The 18,954-nt window shown below is 42.6% G+C and overlaps 1 protein-coding gene across 3 annotated transcripts; it reads left to right on the forward strand.

Moving 5' to 3' along the window:
• Window positions 1–15: 15 nt before the first annotated feature.
• On the forward strand, window positions 16–10,725 carry LOC119335818. Of its 3 annotated transcripts, none has more exons than XM_037607892.1 (17): window positions 16–471; window positions 1,956–2,426; window positions 2,529–2,672; window positions 2,748–4,841; window positions 4,924–5,040; window positions 5,208–5,390; window positions 5,479–5,541; window positions 6,082–6,153; window positions 6,233–6,496; window positions 7,545–7,664; window positions 8,131–8,190; window positions 8,466–8,506; window positions 8,701–8,778; window positions 8,863–8,947; window positions 9,213–9,445; window positions 9,601–9,733; window positions 9,822–10,725. In XM_037607892.1, the coding sequence occupies exons 1-15, from the start codon at window positions 106–108 to the stop codon at window positions 9,339–9,341; spliced, it is 4,287 nt and encodes a 1,428-aa protein (XP_037463789.1). In that variant the 5' UTR covers window positions 16–105; the 3' UTR covers window positions 9,342–9,445; window positions 9,601–9,733; window positions 9,822–10,725. The 3 variants fall into 3 exon arrangements, with proteins under 3 accessions (XP_037463789.1, XP_037463790.1, XP_037463791.1); XM_037607893.1 differs by having other exon boundaries at window positions 9,841–10,725; XM_037607894.1 differs by having other exon boundaries at window positions 413–471; window positions 1,892–2,426.
• Window positions 10,726–18,954: the final 8,229 nt, after the last annotated feature.

Consider the following 18,954-nt stretch of genomic DNA (forward strand, 5'->3'; position numbering starts at 1 on the left):
TTCGCCCGCGCGCTCCTCTTCACCGCCTCCCCAGCCTCCCCGCGCCCCGATGCGATCACGCTCGCCGAGCCCCTCCTGGCCGACCTCGACGCCTTCGTCGCCGCCATGGACGAGATCTCCGGCGGGGCCTTCCTCCGCGCAGGCGACGGCGAGGTCGACCTGGCCGCATTGGCGTCCGAGGAGTTCCCCGAGCTGCCCTGGCTCAAGGCCAAGGGGTACTACGTGATCGAGGAGTTCGTGGCCAACTGGGTCGAGATCGCGCTGCGGATGTCGTGGGCGGCGGCCGCGGCCGGGGGCGGCGTCGGCGGGAAGAAGGCGGTGAGGGTTGGGAGGTGCGTCAAGGAGAAGGCCGGGCTGGCGTCGACGGCCTTCTGGAGGGAGAAGGGGTATGTGGACTGGTGGATGCGGCTGGAGCCCCGGGTGAGAGCAAGGATCACAGGAGCCTTCTTCGGGAAGAGTGCAAAGGCGCTGGTAATATGCCCTCTCACTCTGCGTTTCGACATGTTTTTAGTTCATGGCTTCAGAGTGTGCTATGGTCGATGCTTGTCTCAGTTGTATGCATTTAATTTCAGGCTATATAGCTTGTAGTATATGCAAAGTGCAAAAGTTTCAGAGCAATGCTGCACTTTTACCTGCTAGTTTCTTTGGCATGGTTTTTATTCAAGTGAAACCAAACCCTGACAGCAACACATTTGCTTCTTATTGTACATGACTATATATATGTATTGTGCTGAAACATCTGTCTGATCTAATTAGAATGTATAGGTGAGTTAAATAGGTTTGATTTCCGTTTTATGGGGTGGTAGAGGCAATCCATGCATTTTGGGTAACTAGTTGTTGTTTTTGCTGTATTGCAAGAAAGGAGATAATGCTGGCTGAATGTGCTTGAGGAAGAAAAGTAAAAAAGTGATGGGAATTGCATGCCTAGAACGTTGTTCACTTATTGTCATCATATTTAAAATCAGCTGTTCTAGGTAAATTAGGCTCTGAGAAAAACCTTCCAGAAAAAGCTAAACAGCACACAAATATACTGCTCTTGGATCCATGATTTAACTATTTAGCATTCTGTCCGGGAGGCTCTAGTGGAGGATGGATTGCAAGATTATGTTATTATTTAAGAAAAGACTGAGTTCTGATATATTTAGTCGGATAAAAAATACTGACGCTTAATGCTTTACATATTGTTTTGGAAAGATCATATCAAACATTCTGCTTATGTAATGTATGTTTAGAGGGTGGAAGTAACTTTTGATGAAATATCTGCACTTACATGATTAAACTATTTGGCGAATGACGTATTTACTTTGCTTGCCCAAATGTGCATTCTCTTTTGAATTACAAGCATAGACAGTCCATGCACTCTTTCATAATCAATGCATCAGGGATGATTATCATGTTCTTACTAGGTTGAACAAACCAAAGATCTGATCACAAACCAATCATTTATTGAAAACAACTTTGAGGCCTTGTTGACTCAAATGGTTTGCTTTTCGTAAATCCTTTGTAGGAGTGCTTTTAATATAGATTCCACAATAGGTTGACCACAAGTAGGTTACTTTTGGCCTAGACAATTTAGTGTGTCCTGCCCACAGTTCTCCTCTAGCTTATGTGTAAACTTTCATTTTCAGTATTGATTTGTCTGTCTTTCTTGGGCAGTCAGATACATGCAGATTGACAAAACGGTCGTCCTTTTATCAAAAACCCGATTCAGTGTTCCTTTTAAATACCGACTGAAGAAGTTGCTATCCTGAATATGCTAATTGCTTAAGTTGACCAGCCCGCTGACATGGTGTACATGATCAGTCAGCTCTTTGCCACTCCATACCTTCTTGTTTTACATATTGCTAATGTTGGGAGGAGGATCACTAAAGTTGGTGTCATTGGTGTGCAGTTAATCTGAGGAAGTTGCTATGCCAAGTATATCTAAGTCACATACTAATAGCTCAAGTTTGCAGGCTAATGAGATTGAAGGATCAGATGTTGCTTCTAGCGATTCTGGATCATTTCTTGTAGACAGTATGTATGGAAGTACACGGCAGTCTTTTTTCAGAAAGAATCAACCTGGTTGCGGCGATGTTGCAAGCATTCTGTCTTGTAAAAAGAAGCCTGCTTTTGCTAAAGAATTAAAAAGATTGCTGGTGCTTCAGGAGATAGTGTGTTTAAAGAGCAATATTACTTACTGTGGCGGTGATGCAATCTTTCTCACTTCATTAATGTCAGCTGGCACTGTTGCTGACAATATACTCATGAGATTACGAAGACTTCTCATGGTGGTGTCGACGGAAAGTATAAAGTTGGAGCTCATTGGGGATGGAGCATCAAATAATCCAAAAAAGAATGTTGAAAAGACAAGTGTAGGTTCTCGAAAAGGAAAGAAGAAGTCTAGTAGCTCGAAAAAGCTAGCAGCGTCTTCCAAGTCGTCCAAGGTATTGTTCATTTATGCCCTTCTTCCTATAGTTTGTTATCGGCACGGGGCTGTATGCTTCAACAAGCAAGTTAGCTTGTTTGACTTAAGGACTCTTTTCCAGGACAATGGAGGCAGTAGCACAGAAACAAGAAATTCTAGGATTGTGTCAAAGTCAAACCAGCAGACTCCATCTGTTCGATGCACTATTAATGGACCCGCTTCTGAAGAAACTCCTTGCAAAGAAATTGCACCAATACCAAAGGCGGTAAGCATACTTTAGCACAATCCTACTTTGTGTTTGTTAAGTAATGACTTACAAGTGGCATACTATATATTTTAGGAGCAAGCTATCAGGTTGGCTGACTGCAATAATCAATGTAACAAAAAGAAAAACAAACGTAAAGGGAAAGCAAAACTCTCTGATCTTTTGAGAGCTGAGAACCCTGGACCTGGCAAATTGAAGACAGCTGTTGCTCATGTTGCTACAGAAGCCTTTCATAAATCTCCCGAAGCAGTAGATGCCCCACTGTGTGTCCCATCTCATGCGCATATTTCCAGTAATGACATCCCTGAAGCAGTGGGTTGTTCTGAGTCATCAAGTATCTTTGATGGAACTGAAGAAAAAGGCATCAAAAGCAGCAGAAAACTGGAAGATACCTTACGTTCTTCTATGGTTATCTCATCAGTAACCACAGAGTGTTGTCAGAGTGCACAAAAACCTGCCAACTTCAGTGTGAATGAGCAGAGCCCATCACGCAGTAGTCAAAATGAATTCATTGTCCAACCATCTTTATGTTCACCTTCCAGTAGTGATAATGTTTTATCTGGTAATCCATGCAGAAACTCTGCTGACTCCTTGGTAAGATCTGCACAGGATAAGACTGGCTGTGATATAACACAGGGAGCTTTGCATGGACTTCCTCCTGGTGTTGGTAAAGGATATGAGAAACAAATGGATCACAGCTCTGTAGTGACAACCGACAAACTTTTACCATCAGTCATTCCTGCCAACATTCTCCAAAGTGCTATAAGCGACAATGGTACAGCAGTGAAGAATGGTGTAGATGAATATTATGCATTCAACCGGAACTTGCTGGGAGGAACATCATACGAGTGGCCTAGTGTAGCACCCCATTTTGTATCACCTGAAATGCAACAGCGCCCTGCTGCAGCAGACAGGTTGCATCTTGACGTTGGTTACAGATGGCCTACTCCATTTAACCAACCTTTCATTCCTGCCAACCATCAGGTGAGAAGCTCACCAGTTGAAGCTGGATGCAATCAAATGTTATCTTCTTTGTCAGTGCCCTTAAGTTTTGATTGGCCTCCTGTTTTCAGAGGTTATGGTAAACTGACTCAAAATGCTGCTTTAAGTTATGATCCGGTATTTGCCCCACATATGCAGTCTTCTGCTTGGCCTGGGTTTCCTGCTCAACTAATTCAGAGAGGTGGCATTTGCAGTGAAAAAGATAGGAAATATTTTAGCGATAGTGACCCAAGAAACACATCAGATGTTGGGGATGATACTGAAAGCTATTGGTTTTCTGAAGAAGAATCAGACGGCCGTGCAACTTCTGGAAGAGATATTAATCAATATTTTGGCGGTGGCGTGATGTATTGGAGTCCTGCAGAACATGCCGGAACGGGCTTTTCTAGGCCACCATCTCTTAGTTCAGATGACAGTGCTTGGGCATGGCATGAGGCAGATGTTAGTCGAGTTGTTGACGATCTGGCTATTGGGATTCCATCATCAACATATAATGCAAATGGTGCATCGTCACCACCATCCAGCCCAAGCCCATCCTGTTCCCAGCATGAAACTTCTGATCCTTCCCCTCAGCCTGCTTGTCACTCAGTGGCAGGGAATGACATCAACAATGAAGCTTCACATTCTCCATCTTCTACGCAAGACAGTCCTGAAGATAAGACTACTTCGGCTGTAAAGAGTCCATCTTGTGCCAGTGAAGTAAAGGGGGATACACTACCATATGCAATGCTGCGGCCAATAGTTGTTTCTAATATATCACGAAGGCTATCAAGATCTGACTTTAGGGGTGGTCATGATCACAGGAGCCCATGTGTGTCTTCGACCAGGAGGGATATACCTCTTGTAAGAAGACCTCCATCGCCAGTATTACTTAGTGTTCCTCGCATGCCTCGGCCACCTCCTCCTTCTCCTGTTGGAGAATCAAGAAAACGTGGATTCCCAATTGTTAGATCCGGCAGTTCAAGCCCGCGGCATTGGGGGATGAGAAGCTTGTTTTCTGATGATAAAATTTTCAATAGGGCTCAGTTTTGCTTGGATGGCCCTGAAGTTGTATGGCCTTCATGGGTGAATAAAGGCACCTCTACGGGTACACTGGTACAATCAATTGAGGATACTGTCTTGCAGGACCACCTTGTTAAGATTTCACAGCTTTCACGTGATCAACATGTAAGGAATAATTTCTGTTCTTCTATTACTGGCGAGTATTTTTTATGCAGCTTTTATGCGTTCCTGACATATGTTTTTGCAGCCAGATGTTGCAGTTCCTTTGCAGCCACCTGATATGTTAAATGGTTCACCTCACAAGGCATCCCTTTCTTTGATGCACAATGCTCTACATGAAGAGATTGATCAATTCTGTAAGCAGGTATTCTCCCTTACCTCCTGCCTTTTGCATCATCACAACGTTCATGAATGTGTGGTATCAATCATTAATCATTACTCTGATGCCAAGTAATTGCATGCCGTGCCTTAGTTTGTGCACGTGAAATTCCTCCTTTGATGGGTGTTGATGCTATTCATTGTACTTGCAAGGTTGCTGCTGCAAATCTGGTGACGAAGCCCTATATAAATTGGGCTGTCAAAAGGGTCACACGGTGCCTGCAAGTTCTCTGGCCTCGCTCGCGTACAAATCTATTTGGCTCAAATGCCACTGGTTTGGCCCTTCCAACTAGTGATGTAGATCTCGTGGTTTCTCTCCCCCCAGTCCGAAATCTGGTGAGTTGCATGACCATCAACACAACATAGTAGCACAAATGCAGTTATTTTTGTGCCATCATGGAACTAAATTTGTAGCTGTTTCCAGGAACCTATTAAAGAAGCTGGAATTTTGGAAGGCCGCAATGGCATTAAGGAAACATGCCTCCAGGTAATGCATGTCGGCTAATAGATTTTTCGCTCTCTGGATTCTTTAATAGGTGAATGACCTATTATCTGATTTGGACATCAAATTTGTCTAAACAAACATTGAGATGTTAACAGTTGATTTTATCTACGCGTTTTTTCTTACACTGCGCTCTGTTCATGGTTTCACCATTGCTGCAACAATATACTGCACTGTTTCTTGTTAAAATTAACATAGGAAATAAGCGAAGCATTAAATGCTTTCTGTTTTTTTTGTTGCTATATGCCTTGTGAGTTGCTACAGATATGTTCTGGATAAGTTTAACTCTAAGTTGTCTACTTGTTTGTATATCTTCGTGGGTCATGGTAAGTTACTGGCTTTTGGCATTCAATGTTTACCTAGCAATAATTCTCTTACTATATTTTGTGTATAACTGCACGCCCATGCTTACTTACAATGCATAAATCTTTATATGCTACTTACAATGCATAAATCTTTATATGCTTTTATGCCCAAAGGAAAAAATAAAGCTGATCTTCACAGGTCTTTTTTGTTTTTCTTTAGCATGCGGCAAGGTGCCTTGGAAATCAGGACTGGGTTAGGAGTGATTCCCTCAAAACGATTGAAAACACAGCAGTAAGTCATAATCCCCTTTAATTTTCTAGTTTGCCAACTAGTTTTTATTTTCCTCATTCTTCATCATTAAAAATTGCAGATACCTGTGATCATGCTTGTAGCCCAAGTACCTTGTGACACAAATATGTCCAATGACCCTTCTGTTCTGGATAGCTCACAAGAAATTTCAGTCAATGTGCTTGGGGAGCAAGGGAGCCCTCCTCGTTCTGACAATTCTAGTTCAGAAGGCAGCAATGCACTTGCGGGCTCAAAAATGAAGGATGATTGTGATGCTGTGCGGTCAATTCGTCTTGATATAAGTTTCAAATCACCATCCCACACAGGACTCCAGACTACTGAGTTGGTAAAATCAAAAGCTACTATCAAACGGAATATTTTTAAGTAAAATAAGTTCTGCTTTGTTTCTATTTGTTGGTTTTAAAGTCAGTCTTCATGAAAAGGTTTTGTTTCTGAAATGTTTGATCACAGTTGGTAGTTTTGTATCATTATCTTCAGTTTACTGTAACAGAAAATCAACCTGTAAGTAAGTATCACTGGATATTTTGAACAATTAGTCATGAGCATTGCATGATCATGTAATAAAAATACAAATATAGTATAATGTGGAATGCTTAATGGGTAATTGGGTATGATTAAGTACATACTTAGTCGATACCTATCTCTTGCAGGCATAGATTGTTGCCTTATGTATCCGCGCTATGTAAGATTGCAGTTCAGTATTGTAATAATCTGTGTGTGAAGCATGATCTTAATTCAAATTATACCATTTGTACATAAATTTATTGCCATACTTAAGTTGCATCATGTCAATTGTGCACAGTTTGAATTATCATCATTGCTCTTGGTTCTTGTCAGTTGTCACATGTTCGGAAGCACTAATGTTTTCCCATTAAAAAGTACTACCTCCGTATCAAAATATAAGACGTTTTTTGTAGGCTAAACTAGCCTACAAAAACATCTTATATTTTGGTATGGAGGTAATAGTAATGTTTTCTCCTTGATGCTTACATACATGTCGTCTCAAATGACCCTAAGGATGAGATAATGATGGTTCTTGTGTGATTTCTGTTTTTTAATGATGTCATGATGATTCTGCAACTAAAGAAAAAGAGATGCTGGAAGGCAACATTTATAAGGTTTTGGATTTGTTTAGTATGTAGAGTTCAATATCACCATAATCACTTAGTTTCTTTCTCAAGTGCAAGTCTTGTACACATGAATGGCCGCTGCTTGGTTGGTTGAACCATAGAACTATCTAACTACATGGTACTGCCACATACTTTGGTGGCCATGACATTGTGCTTGAAAGTCATGAATACAAAATTTTCAGGACTAAAATTGGAGATACAAGTTTGCCGCTCTTATTCACCTTCTTTCTTATCTTGCTACAGGTTGGTGAGCTGACTCAGCAATTTCCTGCGGCTTTACCCCTTGCATTAATCATGAAGAAGTTTTTGGCAGATCGTAGTTTGGACCACCCATATTCGGGTGGTCTAAGCTCTTACTGTTTGGTATGTAGCTTTTCTTAATACTCCTGTGATTTTTTTTTCGTGTTGATTTGACTCTGAAAGCTTGTTTGCGCTGGATAACTTCTTTATGTTTACCTACATGCTCTCCAGATCATTGCTTCTTAGTTATTAATGACTCAAATATCTTAATGTTAGTAGGAAATTTTCTCGTTAATTTTATCAGGGTTGGTCATAGTTGAATGTTCTATACTTTTGATGGTTTGTCTGGACTAAACCTTTCAATCAGATAAAAAAATTCGGCCAGATAATATGTCCTCACAGTGTCTGCTAATGTATGTCTAACAGCATTACAAGCACGTTTCCGAGCTAACTTTTAGTTTCTTATATATTTTCAGCTTTGGATAACATACTTGATGCTTACATTTCATGTTAGCATATTATATTTATTAATGACATTAACTCTTGAGATGACCTGTGAAAAGAACTTCATTTTTAATATCCTTTGCAGGTGTTGTTAATCACTCGTTTTCTTCAGCATGAACATCATCTTGGTCGGCCTATTAACCAAGTAAGTTGCACATCTTGAATAGTATAGCTCAATTGGAATCTACATCATTTTTTCCCTTGGTTACTCTATCCTGTTTCTGTGAGATTTGTTTCTGTATAATAGATTATATTTTAGTGATTGGCTCACATATATGTAGATATTTGGTCATCTTTGAGTTTCAAACTTCAGTAGTACAAATGGAAAAATAAAAATTCATCCCTGGTCCTCCTTAGCAAGTTCATATTTTTATTGTAAACTGCCACTAATGCTACATTTTTGCTGTTTGTGTTTGGCAGAATCTAGGGAGCCTTTTGATGGATTTCCTGTATTTTTTTGGGTAAGTGAGCATGTATGGACACTTTATTGTTTATAACATAAGGGAAAAGATAAGTACCAGATGTAGAAAAAGCGTGTAAAGTGTGCTAGAATGACTATAGGGGCTCAGTGTATGGTTTCTCTTTTGGAACAGCTAAATTAGCAATATATTGGTGCATCTTACTTTTAACCGCTTTCAAACATTCTGGATGACAGGAATGTGTTTGATCCACGCCATATGCGTATTTCCATCCAAGGAAGTGGAATTTATTTGAACCGAGAAAGAGGGCACAGGTAATAAAAGTCGATCTCAGTAATACATCGGTTATGTCTGTCACCTTCTGCCTATGTTAAGGTTTCATATTGTGGATTTTGCAGCATTGATCCAATTCATATCGATGACCCTCTTTGCCCTGCTAACAATGTGGGCCGGAATTGTTTCCGAATCCATCAATGCATCAAGGTTGGTTGAAATTATCTTTTCTGGACTGCTTGAATCCATCTTTTGCTATCTAAAGCGTTTTGGACTTTGTGCAACGCCGTTTTCTGTTATTATGCTCTGTTATGTAGTCATTCATCTGGCTGGGGAATCTTGGTATTGAAATTTAGTCTTTGCACGGTACTAGTACTAATGCGTTCTTTGTTTGGCCTTTGAAGATATAAATGTTCTTCGGGCAAATCATGGATCAATAAGTCTTACTGGTATTTTCTGATGCTTTTCATGGCAGGCTTTTGCTGATGCTTTTGCAGTTCTAGAGAACGAGCTACTGCAGTTCACTGCAGAATGTAACATGCCTGCATCATCATTTAGCCTACTGAAGAAAATAATTCCAAGTATTGATTCTAATGAGTTGTAGCAATGAAAAGAACCTGTGAGTCCACAAGCTACATGAACTGTTGGGTTGGAATGGCCTCTGCTTGTGTTCTGGACTCTGAGTTACTACTGCAGCTGGTGGAAAAGGTCAGTAGAGATAAATTTGCAAGCTGGTCTTAATTCTAGGTTACTTTCTTTTTTCTGCTGTACATCTTAATAGTAGTCCTGTGAGTTTTTAGCGCTAGTAGGTGTGAAAACATTGATAGAAAAATGTTTATATTCAAGTTTTCTATTTAGTGCAGGCTTGTTCGAAGGTACGATGCCAGCTGCCCTCCTCTCGCCTCTGGCTGTTTAGAACCCGAGACCGTTATTTGAGGTATTAGGCTGAATTGGATGATTCAAGAGCAAGATAGGGTTGCACTCTGCACACAGAAGGTACTGTACTTGTCACTTCTGTAATGTAAACACACCTAATCATTTTATAAGTGTATGTAAATTTCATCCGCTTATACCATGAACATAGATGCTGAACCTCATGCCAGTGGTATGTGCTGCCAAGGATGCGGAAATGGACTCGCCTAATGATGTGTGCTGCCAGACCTATAAGGTCACGGAGGAGCAGTACAGCAGATCCACACAGAAATCCGGATCCGGAGGAGCAGCACGCAGGATATGATCTAGCAGAGGCTCTACATATTTTCTGAATCATCTGTTCTCTGAACCTTAGAAAATGCTGAAGAAAAGAAGATCAAAATCCGTATGGCGCGCCGAGTCCTTCGTGCTTTTGGCAGCCCGCATCAGCTTGTGGAACAGAACAGGAAACGGAGAAATGCTACGGAGGAGGTTACCTCTATTCTGAAACAAAGAATGAATCGACTCCTACGTGTGGCCTGTACCGGACTTGTACTGGAAGTGGCAACTGATATAGCAACGTGATTGTTCTCCCGTGGAGTAAGATTGTTCCCCGGACACACCAAGAGGGTGACTGCGAAGATAACTGCAAGTGATCTCGAGTGCCAGATTCTTCGTTGCAGTCACTCGCCAACGGTTTGCCGAGTTACTCTTCTTCAGAGACAAGTTAGAGCATCAGAAACATGGTCAGGTGACGGCATTGGCTCTGTCTTACAAAAGCAGACTTCGTTTTCCTGCAGCTGATGAGAGTCAAGTTGCTGCTTTTATAGCGAGGCAGACTTCAGTTCCTGCAGCCGATGAGATCTAAGATGCCGCTTTTGCAGTTTACTCCAACACAAATTTGGAAGTAGCATGTTCTTGACTTGTTGCGCTGATGTTCTTCCGTTTTCTTTCTTGTGCAAGTATCGACTAATATTTTTACAATTACCTTGATGAATGTCTGCCATTTTTCATCACTAAATTTGTTCACAACTACTCCATCCGTTCCTAAATACACGTCTTTTTAGAGATTTCAATATGAACTACATACGGACGTATAAATCTGAACTACATACGGATGTATATATACATATTTTAAAGTGTAGATGCACTCATTTTGCTTCGTATGGGGGAGTACTACATACGGACGTATATATACATATTTGAAATCCCTAGAAAGAGTTAAAATTAGGAATGGGGGGAGTACTAAACAGTTTTTGCCTTCTTTGTCACAAACTGTTATCAAAATTAAGAATACTTTGAAAAAATTACACATGTAGATGTTGATGTAATATGTACACTTTGCAGTTTTTATTTCTTCCTTTTAAAGTAATATACATTTTGTGTGACAAAAGGACATTTGTGATGGGCTAACAAGGCCACTTTCTGTGCACAAATTTATTTCCTGCCATTTACTAGCAATAAAAAAATGCAATCTGTTTGCACCATTTTTCTCTCTTTTTGCAAATGTGGATGTTACTTGTTAGAAGTCCATTATAAATTAACAACTCTTAAACTCAATTTGGTTTAAAATCTTAGATACTAAGCTCCCTTGATTTGAGCATGTTCTACAAGGCATTGCTTGGTTATTACTCCCTCCGTCCCGAAATATAAGACATTTTTTTGGTACTATGATAGTGTAAAAAAGCGTCTTATATTTTGGGATGGAGGGAGTAGTTTTTATCTCTTCTTTTCTCTATTGGTTTCAATAATATATATTTTTCTTCTTTTTTTATATTTTCACATTTTTATTCATGAACATTTAGAAAAAATCATGACATTTTTAAAAACCAATTAAGATTTTAAAAAATCCGTGAACAATTTTTAAAGTTCATGAACCTTTTAAAGTTTGTAATTTTAAAAAAAATTTGCAACCATTTTTCAATTTTATGAATATTTTTTCACAATTTATGATTTTTAATTTCCGTCATTTTTTTAAATCTGTGCACATCTTTTGATGTAATTTACTTTTAAAATAAAAAAATGATGGAATTTTTTTTTTGAGCTAGCAGTAGTGCGAGTTGAAGAAAGAGCTAAGCGAGTGAGCGGAATAGGGATAAAACGAGGGCAACATGGATAAAAACTAGACGGAACAGCCAAGCGAGTGAGCGGAACAAGGATAAAACTGAAGCAACACAGATATAACCAAATCGAAACAAACCGTCGTAATAACCTGCTAGAGAAAAAAGAGTTAATTTCATGAATGAAAAATGGTTTGGTGATCGGTAGCCGTGTAGTACTATTCAAACCTACGAAAACCTAGGCCCGCCACTTTGCCATGCCGTTGCCGTTTTCTCCGGGCTCCGACAGTTCTGCTTCTCGTCGGTACCCATGATGCCCCTCGTTGCCCCAAGTGGCATGTTCCCAGGAGACGACAAGGTGAATGGCATGGAGGTGGTGGACCTAATCACGTTTCTGATTCCTGTTTAGGGTCCTCCTTGCAGAAGTCCATGGACTTGGTTGTACCCATTTATTTATTTAAGGTCCTTTGTAAGATATGATGTATGCTAGTTTTCAATGAATAAATCTTTAGGATCCTTTGGGATCTTTTGCTGTTAAAAAAACCCCACTAAACCGTCTTCTATGATAACGGGATATCTAACGAACATCATATTTTTAGACATGACAAATCAAATATTTTTCATGACAGATTATGTTTGTCGAGGATGGCAAGTTTAGCTGGCGAGTATAACAGATCCGTCGTTGTTCCTTTTTTGCCAGTAAATTTCGTGCTTGCAAACAAAAGTTGCTATACCCACACCAACATAAATTACTGAAAGGATCGATATAGTTGACTAGAGGGGGAGGGTGAATAGGCAACTAACAGTTTTTAGTTTTTCTTTACCAAATTAAACTTTGCATCAAAGTAGGTTGTCTAAATGTGCAACTAGGTGAGCAACCTATATGATGCAACAACAACAAACAAGCAAGCATGCTAGGGAATCAACACATAAGAAGCTTGCACAAGTGAAGGCGAGAAGTAACCAATAACGGAGCTGGTGGAGACGAGGATGTGTTACCGAAGTTCCTTCCTTTTAAGGGGAAGTACGTCTCCGTTGGAGCGATGTGGAGGCACAATGCTCCCCAAGAAGCCACTAGGGCCACCGTATTCTCCTCACGCCCTCACACAATGCGAGATGTCGTAATTCCACTATTAGTGCCCTTGAAGACGGCGACCGAACCTTTACAAACAAGGTTGGGGCTCTCTCCACAACCGAATTGGAGGCTCCCAATGGAACCACGGAGCTTCACCACAATGGAATGTTGCTCCGAGGTGACCTCAACCATCTAGGGTGCTCAAACACCCAAGAGTAACAAGATCCGCAAGAGATTAGTGGGGGGAATCAAATTTCTCTTGGTGGAAGTGTAGATCAGGGCCTTCTCAAGCACTCCCTAGAAAATCAACAAGTTTGATTGGCTAGGGAGAGAGATCGGGCGAAAATGAAGCTTAGAGCATCAATGGAGCTTGGGAAAGAAGAGGTAGTCAACTCGGAGAAGAAGACTCCCCTTATATAGTGAGGGACAAATCCAACCGTTATCCACTTAACCAGCCTGCGACCTGCGGTACTATTGCACCAGACAAGCGGTACTACCGCAAGGGATTGCGGTACTACCTCTAGGAGGTGCGGTACTACCACACCCATGGTAGAGACCAGAAGAAGCCCTTTTGTGTTGCTACAGCAAGCGGTACAACTGCCGGAGCGGTACTACCGCGCACCCTTGCAGTACTACCGCAAAGCAGGGTTCGTCTAAGTTGGAAAGGCACAGATGAATAGAAATACATCCGTAGCTACTTCCGCTGATTTTCGATCTGTGAAAAAATCCGACATGGTACTACCGCATACAGGGAGCGGTACTATCGCGTAGGGCGCGGATGTAAAAAATTACATCCACCCCCACTTCCGCTCGTGTTGTTGTGCTGGGCCAGAGGCCACGGTACTACCAGGCCCGGCGAGCGGTACTACCGCAAGAGCATGCGGTACTACCGCGCCCCTGGCCGGTACTACCGTGGGTCTCTGCGGTACTACTGCTTCCTTGAGCAGTACTACCGCATGCCACAACACAACCACACTAGGAGTCCTTCATTTTGCCAAGACACGGAGAAACGGAGGTTGCTCCAAAGAGGCAAAGGAAAGGTGGTGCAAAGTAATGGACGTGTACGTGATGATGCCACCCAAACCTTTCCAAAGTGGACCCCCTCTTAATAGTACGGCTTTCCTACGACTCAAATCCACCGAAAAGAAATGTAGAGAAAACTCCGTCTTCAATAGACTCCGAGGGGCAATGAATCATCTTGTGCCTAAACATGAGATATCTGAAATGCTCAATGCACACGATTAGTCCGCAAAAGCATTGTCATCAATCACCAAAACCACATAGGGAGAAATATGCCCTTACAATCTCCCCCTTTTTGGTGGATTGATGACAATACGAGGACTTGCATATAAGGATATAACAAAGGTCATAAGCAAACTGAAATGATCTAGATGACGACTAGAGGGGGGGGGGTGAATAGGAGTTTTAGAACTTTTACGGATTTGGCTTTATCCTAATGCGGAATTAAACTAACGGATACTTTTTAAGCACAAATCCTAAATAAGCTAGGCTCAACTAAGTGCACCAACAACCTATGCTAAACAAGATATGCACTTAAGCAAACTAGCAAGCACAAACTATATCACAAGATAAGGAAATGTAGGAACTACTTAGCAATTCAACTAGCACAAGATATATCAATATAAGCAAGTATGAATCGCGGAAAGTAAAGGGTTTAGGTATGAGATAACCACAAGTGAGTCGGAGACGCGGATTTATCCCGAAGTTCACACTTGTGAGAGTGCTAATCTCTGTTAGAGCGATGCCAAAGCCAAAGCTCCGAGGCGTCACCAAGTGACTCACCGTATTCTCCCTTCCGAGTCACCCCCAACGGATGAGCCTCGGTTCACTTGGGGTTGGTCTTGAAGGCGACCACCACACCTTTACAAACTTCTCCGGAGCACACCACAACCACAGAAGCTTCCGGAGGAACTTGACCACCTAGGCCACTTCAACACCCTTCCCCGAAGCACACCACAAAAGGAAGCTTTCAGGGGAACCTTGACCACCTAGGCCACTTCAACACCCTTCCCGGAGCACACCAGAAAAGGAAGCTTCTGGGGGAACCTTGGGCACATAGGCCTCTTCACAATCTTCTCAATGCATCACCAAACCGTCTAGGAGGCGAAGCCTCCAAGAGTAATAAACTCACGGGCTCTCACTCAAGAAAATTGATGCGGAGAGCTCAAACCAATGCAACAAATGCAATGCAAGGTCAAGCAACAAATGCTCAACTCACTCTCTCAATCTCACAAGATGCAACTCAAGAAAGTAGGAGATTGAAGAGAGGGGATGCAATGGAGGAAATCAACAAATGACTCCAAGATCCATCCACAAACCCCCCCTTCACTTAGAGGGGAGATAGGGGTTTGGGAGAGGTGGTAAGAGGCTCAAAATAATGTTTAGAATATGAATTCACAACCCCCCAACCGGTGGGAGGAAGGAGCCCTTAAATAGACAAAACCCAAAACTAGCCGTTGGGGCTCAACGGGCACTTCCTGGACACCCCGTGTGCACGGTACACGCCCATGAGCACGGGGCCCCATGCCCACGGGTATCAAGAACCCCGTGTCCACGGGGTACCCGGGACAGCCTGCAGCAGCCCACTAAAACAATGATAACTTTGGCATACGGACTCCAAATTCGATGATCTTGGGCTCATTTTGAAGCTATGGAAAAGCCCAAGGTCCTCAGATAGAGAACCACCAAAGATCAACAAGTAGAGGCAATAATAAATTAGTTATTATTATTACATTTCCTTATTCATGATAATCGTTTATTATCCATGCTATAATTGTATTGATAGGAAACTCAGATACATGTGTGGATACATAGACAACACCATGTCCCTAGTAAGCCTCTAGTTGACTAGCTCGTTGATCAATAGATGGTCACGGTTTCCTGACCATGGACATTGGATGTCATTGATAACTGGATCACATCATTAGGAGAATGATGTGATGGACAAGACCCAATCCTAAGCCTAGCACAAAGATCGTGTAGTTCGTATGCTAAAGCTTTTATAATGTCAAGTATCATTTCCTTAGACCATGAGATTGTGCAACTCCTGGATACCATAGGAATGCTTTGGGTGTACCAAACGTCACAACGTAACTGGGTGGCTATAAAGGTGCACTACAGGTATCTCCGAAAATGTCTGTTGGGTTGGCACGAATCGAGACTGGGATTTGTCACTCCGGTTGACAGAGAGGTATCTCTGGGCCCACTCGGTAGGACATAATCATAATGTGCACAATGTGACCAAGGGTTGATCACGGGATGATGTGTTACGGAACGAGTAAAGAGACTTGCCGATAACGAGATTGAACAAGGTATCGGCATACCGACGATCGAATCTCGGGCAAGTACAATACCGCTAGACAAAGGGAATTGTATACGGGATCGATTGAGTCCTTGACATCGTGGTTCATCCGATGAGATCATCGTGGAACATGTGGGAGCCAACATGGGTATCCAGATCCCGCTATTGGTTATTGACCGGAGAACGTCTCGGTCATGTCTGCATGGTTCCCGAACCCGTAGGGTCTATACACTTAAGGTTCAATGACGCTAGGGTTATAGGGAATAGATATACGTGGTTACCGAATGTTGTTCGGAGTCCCAGATGAGATCCCGGACGTCATGAGGAGTTCCGGAATGGTCCGGAGGTAAAGATTTATATATGGAAAGTTGTTGTTCGGGTTCTGGGAAAAGTTCGGGTTTTTCTGGTATTGTACCGGGAAGCTTCCAGAAGATTCCGGAGGATTCCGGAGGGGTCCGGAGGTCCGGAAATTGTTCCACCACGTCCAATACAGCAGCATGGGCTGTAAGGGGGGCACCCTAGCCTTAATGGGCCAGGGGGACCAGCCCCCCAAGGCCCATGCGCATGGGAGAGGGGAAACCCTAAGGGGGAGGGCCTCCACTTGACTTGGGAGGCACTCCTCCCCCTTGGCCGCCGCACCCAACCCTAGATGGGATCTAGGGGGGCCGGCCCCCTTCTCTCCCCACCTATAATAGTGGAGGGGTGGGAGGGCAGCCGCACCCCAAGTTCTGGCGCAGCCCTCCCCCTCTCCCAAGTACTCCTCTCCCGCGGTGCTTGGCGAAGCCCTGCAGGATTGCCACGCTCCTCCACCACCACCACGCCATCGTGCTGCTGCTGGACGGAGTCTCCCCCAACCTCTCCCTCTCTCCTTGCTGGATCAAGGCATGGGATATGTCACCGGGCTGTACGTGTGTTGAACGCGGAGGTGCCGTCCGTTCGGCACTAGGATCTCCGGTGATTTGGATCACGACGAGTACGACTCCTTCAACCCCGTTCTCTTGAACGCTTCCGCTTAGCGATCTACAAGGGTATGTAGATGCACTCTCCTTCCCCTCGTTGCTGGTTTCTCCATAGATAGATCTTGGTGATACATAGGAAAATTTTGAATTTCTGCTACGTTCCCCAACACTGGCATCATGAGCTAGGTCTATCGCGTAGATTCTTTGCACGAGTAGAACACAAAGTAGTTGTGGGCGTTGATCTTGTTCAATATGCTTACCGTTACTAGTCCAATCTTGATTCGGTGGCATTGTGGGATGAAGCGGCCCGGACCGACCTTACACGTACTCTTACGTGAGACAGGTTCCACCGACTGACATGCACTTGTTGCATAAGGTGGCTAGCGGGTGCCAGTCTCTCCCACTTTAGTCAGATCAGATTCGATGAAAATGGTCCTTATGAAGGGTAAATAGCAATTGGCATATCACGTTGTGGCTTTTGTGTAGGTAAGAAACGTTCTTGCTAGAAACCCTTAGCAGCCACGTAAAACATGCAAACAACAATTAGAGGACGTCTAACTTGTTTTTGCAGGGTATGCTATGTGATGTGATATGGCCAAGAAGAATGTGATGTATGAGATTGATCATGTTCTTGTAATAGGAATCACGACTTGCATGTCGATGAGTATGACAACCGGCAGGAGCCATAGGAGTTGTCTTTATTTATTGTATGACCTGCGTGTCATTGAACAACGCCATGTAATTATTTTACTTTATTGCTAACCGTTAGCCATAGTAGTAGAAGTAATAAGTTGGCGAGACAACTTCATGGAGACACGATGATGGAGATCATGACGATGGAGATCATGGTGTCATGCCGGTGACGATGATGATCATGGAGCCCCGAAGATGGAGATCAAAAGGAGCAAAATGATATTGGCCATATCATGTCACTATTTGATTGCATGTGATGTTTATCATGTTTATGCATCTTATTTTCTTAGAACGACGGTAGTAAATAGGAGGATCCCTCATTAAAATTTCAAGAAAGTGTTCCCCCTAACTGTGCACCGTTGCGAAAGTTCGTCGTTTCGAAGCACCACGTGATGATCGGGTGTGATAGATTCTAACGTTCACATACAACGGGTGTAAGCCAGATTTACACACGCGATACACTTAGGTTGACTTGACGAGCCTAGCATGTACCGACATGGCCTCAGAACACAAGAGACCGAAAGGTCGAGCATGAGTCGTATGGTAGATATGATCAACATGAAGATGTTCACCGATGATGACTAGTCCGTCTCACGTGATGATCGGACACGGCCTAGTTGACTCAGATCGTGTAATCACTTAGATGACTAGAGGGATGTCTATCTGAGTGGGAGTTCATTAGATGAACTTAATTATCCTGAACATAGTCAAAAACACTTTGCAAATTATGTCATAGCTCGCGCTTTAGTTCTACTGTTTTAGATATGTTCCTAGAGAAAATATAGTTGAAAGTTGACAATAGCAATTATGCGGACAGTAGAAGGCTTATGTCCTTAATGCACCGCTCGGTGTGCTGGACCTCGAATGTGGTCTGTGGATGTTGCGAACATCTGACATACACGTTTTGATGACTACATGATAGTTCGGTAATGTTAAATGGTTTAGAATTGAGGCACCGAAGACATTTCTGAAATATTGCAGAACATATGAGATGTTCCAAGAGCTGAAATTGGGATTTCAGGCTCGTTCCCACGTCAAGAGGTATGAGACCTCCGATGATTTTTCTAGCCTACAAACTAAGGGAGAAGATCTCAATCGTTGAGCTTGTACTCAGATTGTCTGGGTACAACAATCACTTGAATCGAGTGGGAGTTAATCTTCCAGATGAGATAGTGATGTTTTTTCAAAGACATTGC

This window comes from Triticum dicoccoides, chromosome 7B (assembly GCF_002162155.2).
Source record: "Triticum dicoccoides isolate Atlit2015 ecotype Zavitan chromosome 7B, WEW_v2.0, whole genome shotgun sequence".
Classification (NCBI taxonomy): Eukaryota; Viridiplantae; Streptophyta; class Magnoliopsida; order Poales; family Poaceae; genus Triticum; species Triticum dicoccoides.

What these genes read in the sequence shown, in the direction of transcription:
- LOC119335818 (XM_037607892.1), top strand. Translation starts at nt 106, where the DNA reads ATGGACGAGATCTCCGGCGGGGCCTTCCTCCGCGCAGGCGACGGCGAG. An exon ending in TTGCACCAATACCAAAGGCG is followed by an intron (nt 2,673 to 2,747) that starts GTAAGCATACTT and finishes TATATATTTTAG; the next exon opens with GAGCAAGCTATCAGGTTGGC. An exon ending in GAATCCATCAATGCATCAAG is followed by an intron (nt 8,948 to 9,212) that starts GTTGGTTGAAAT and finishes TTTTCATGGCAG; the next exon opens with GCTTTTGCTGATGCTTTTGC.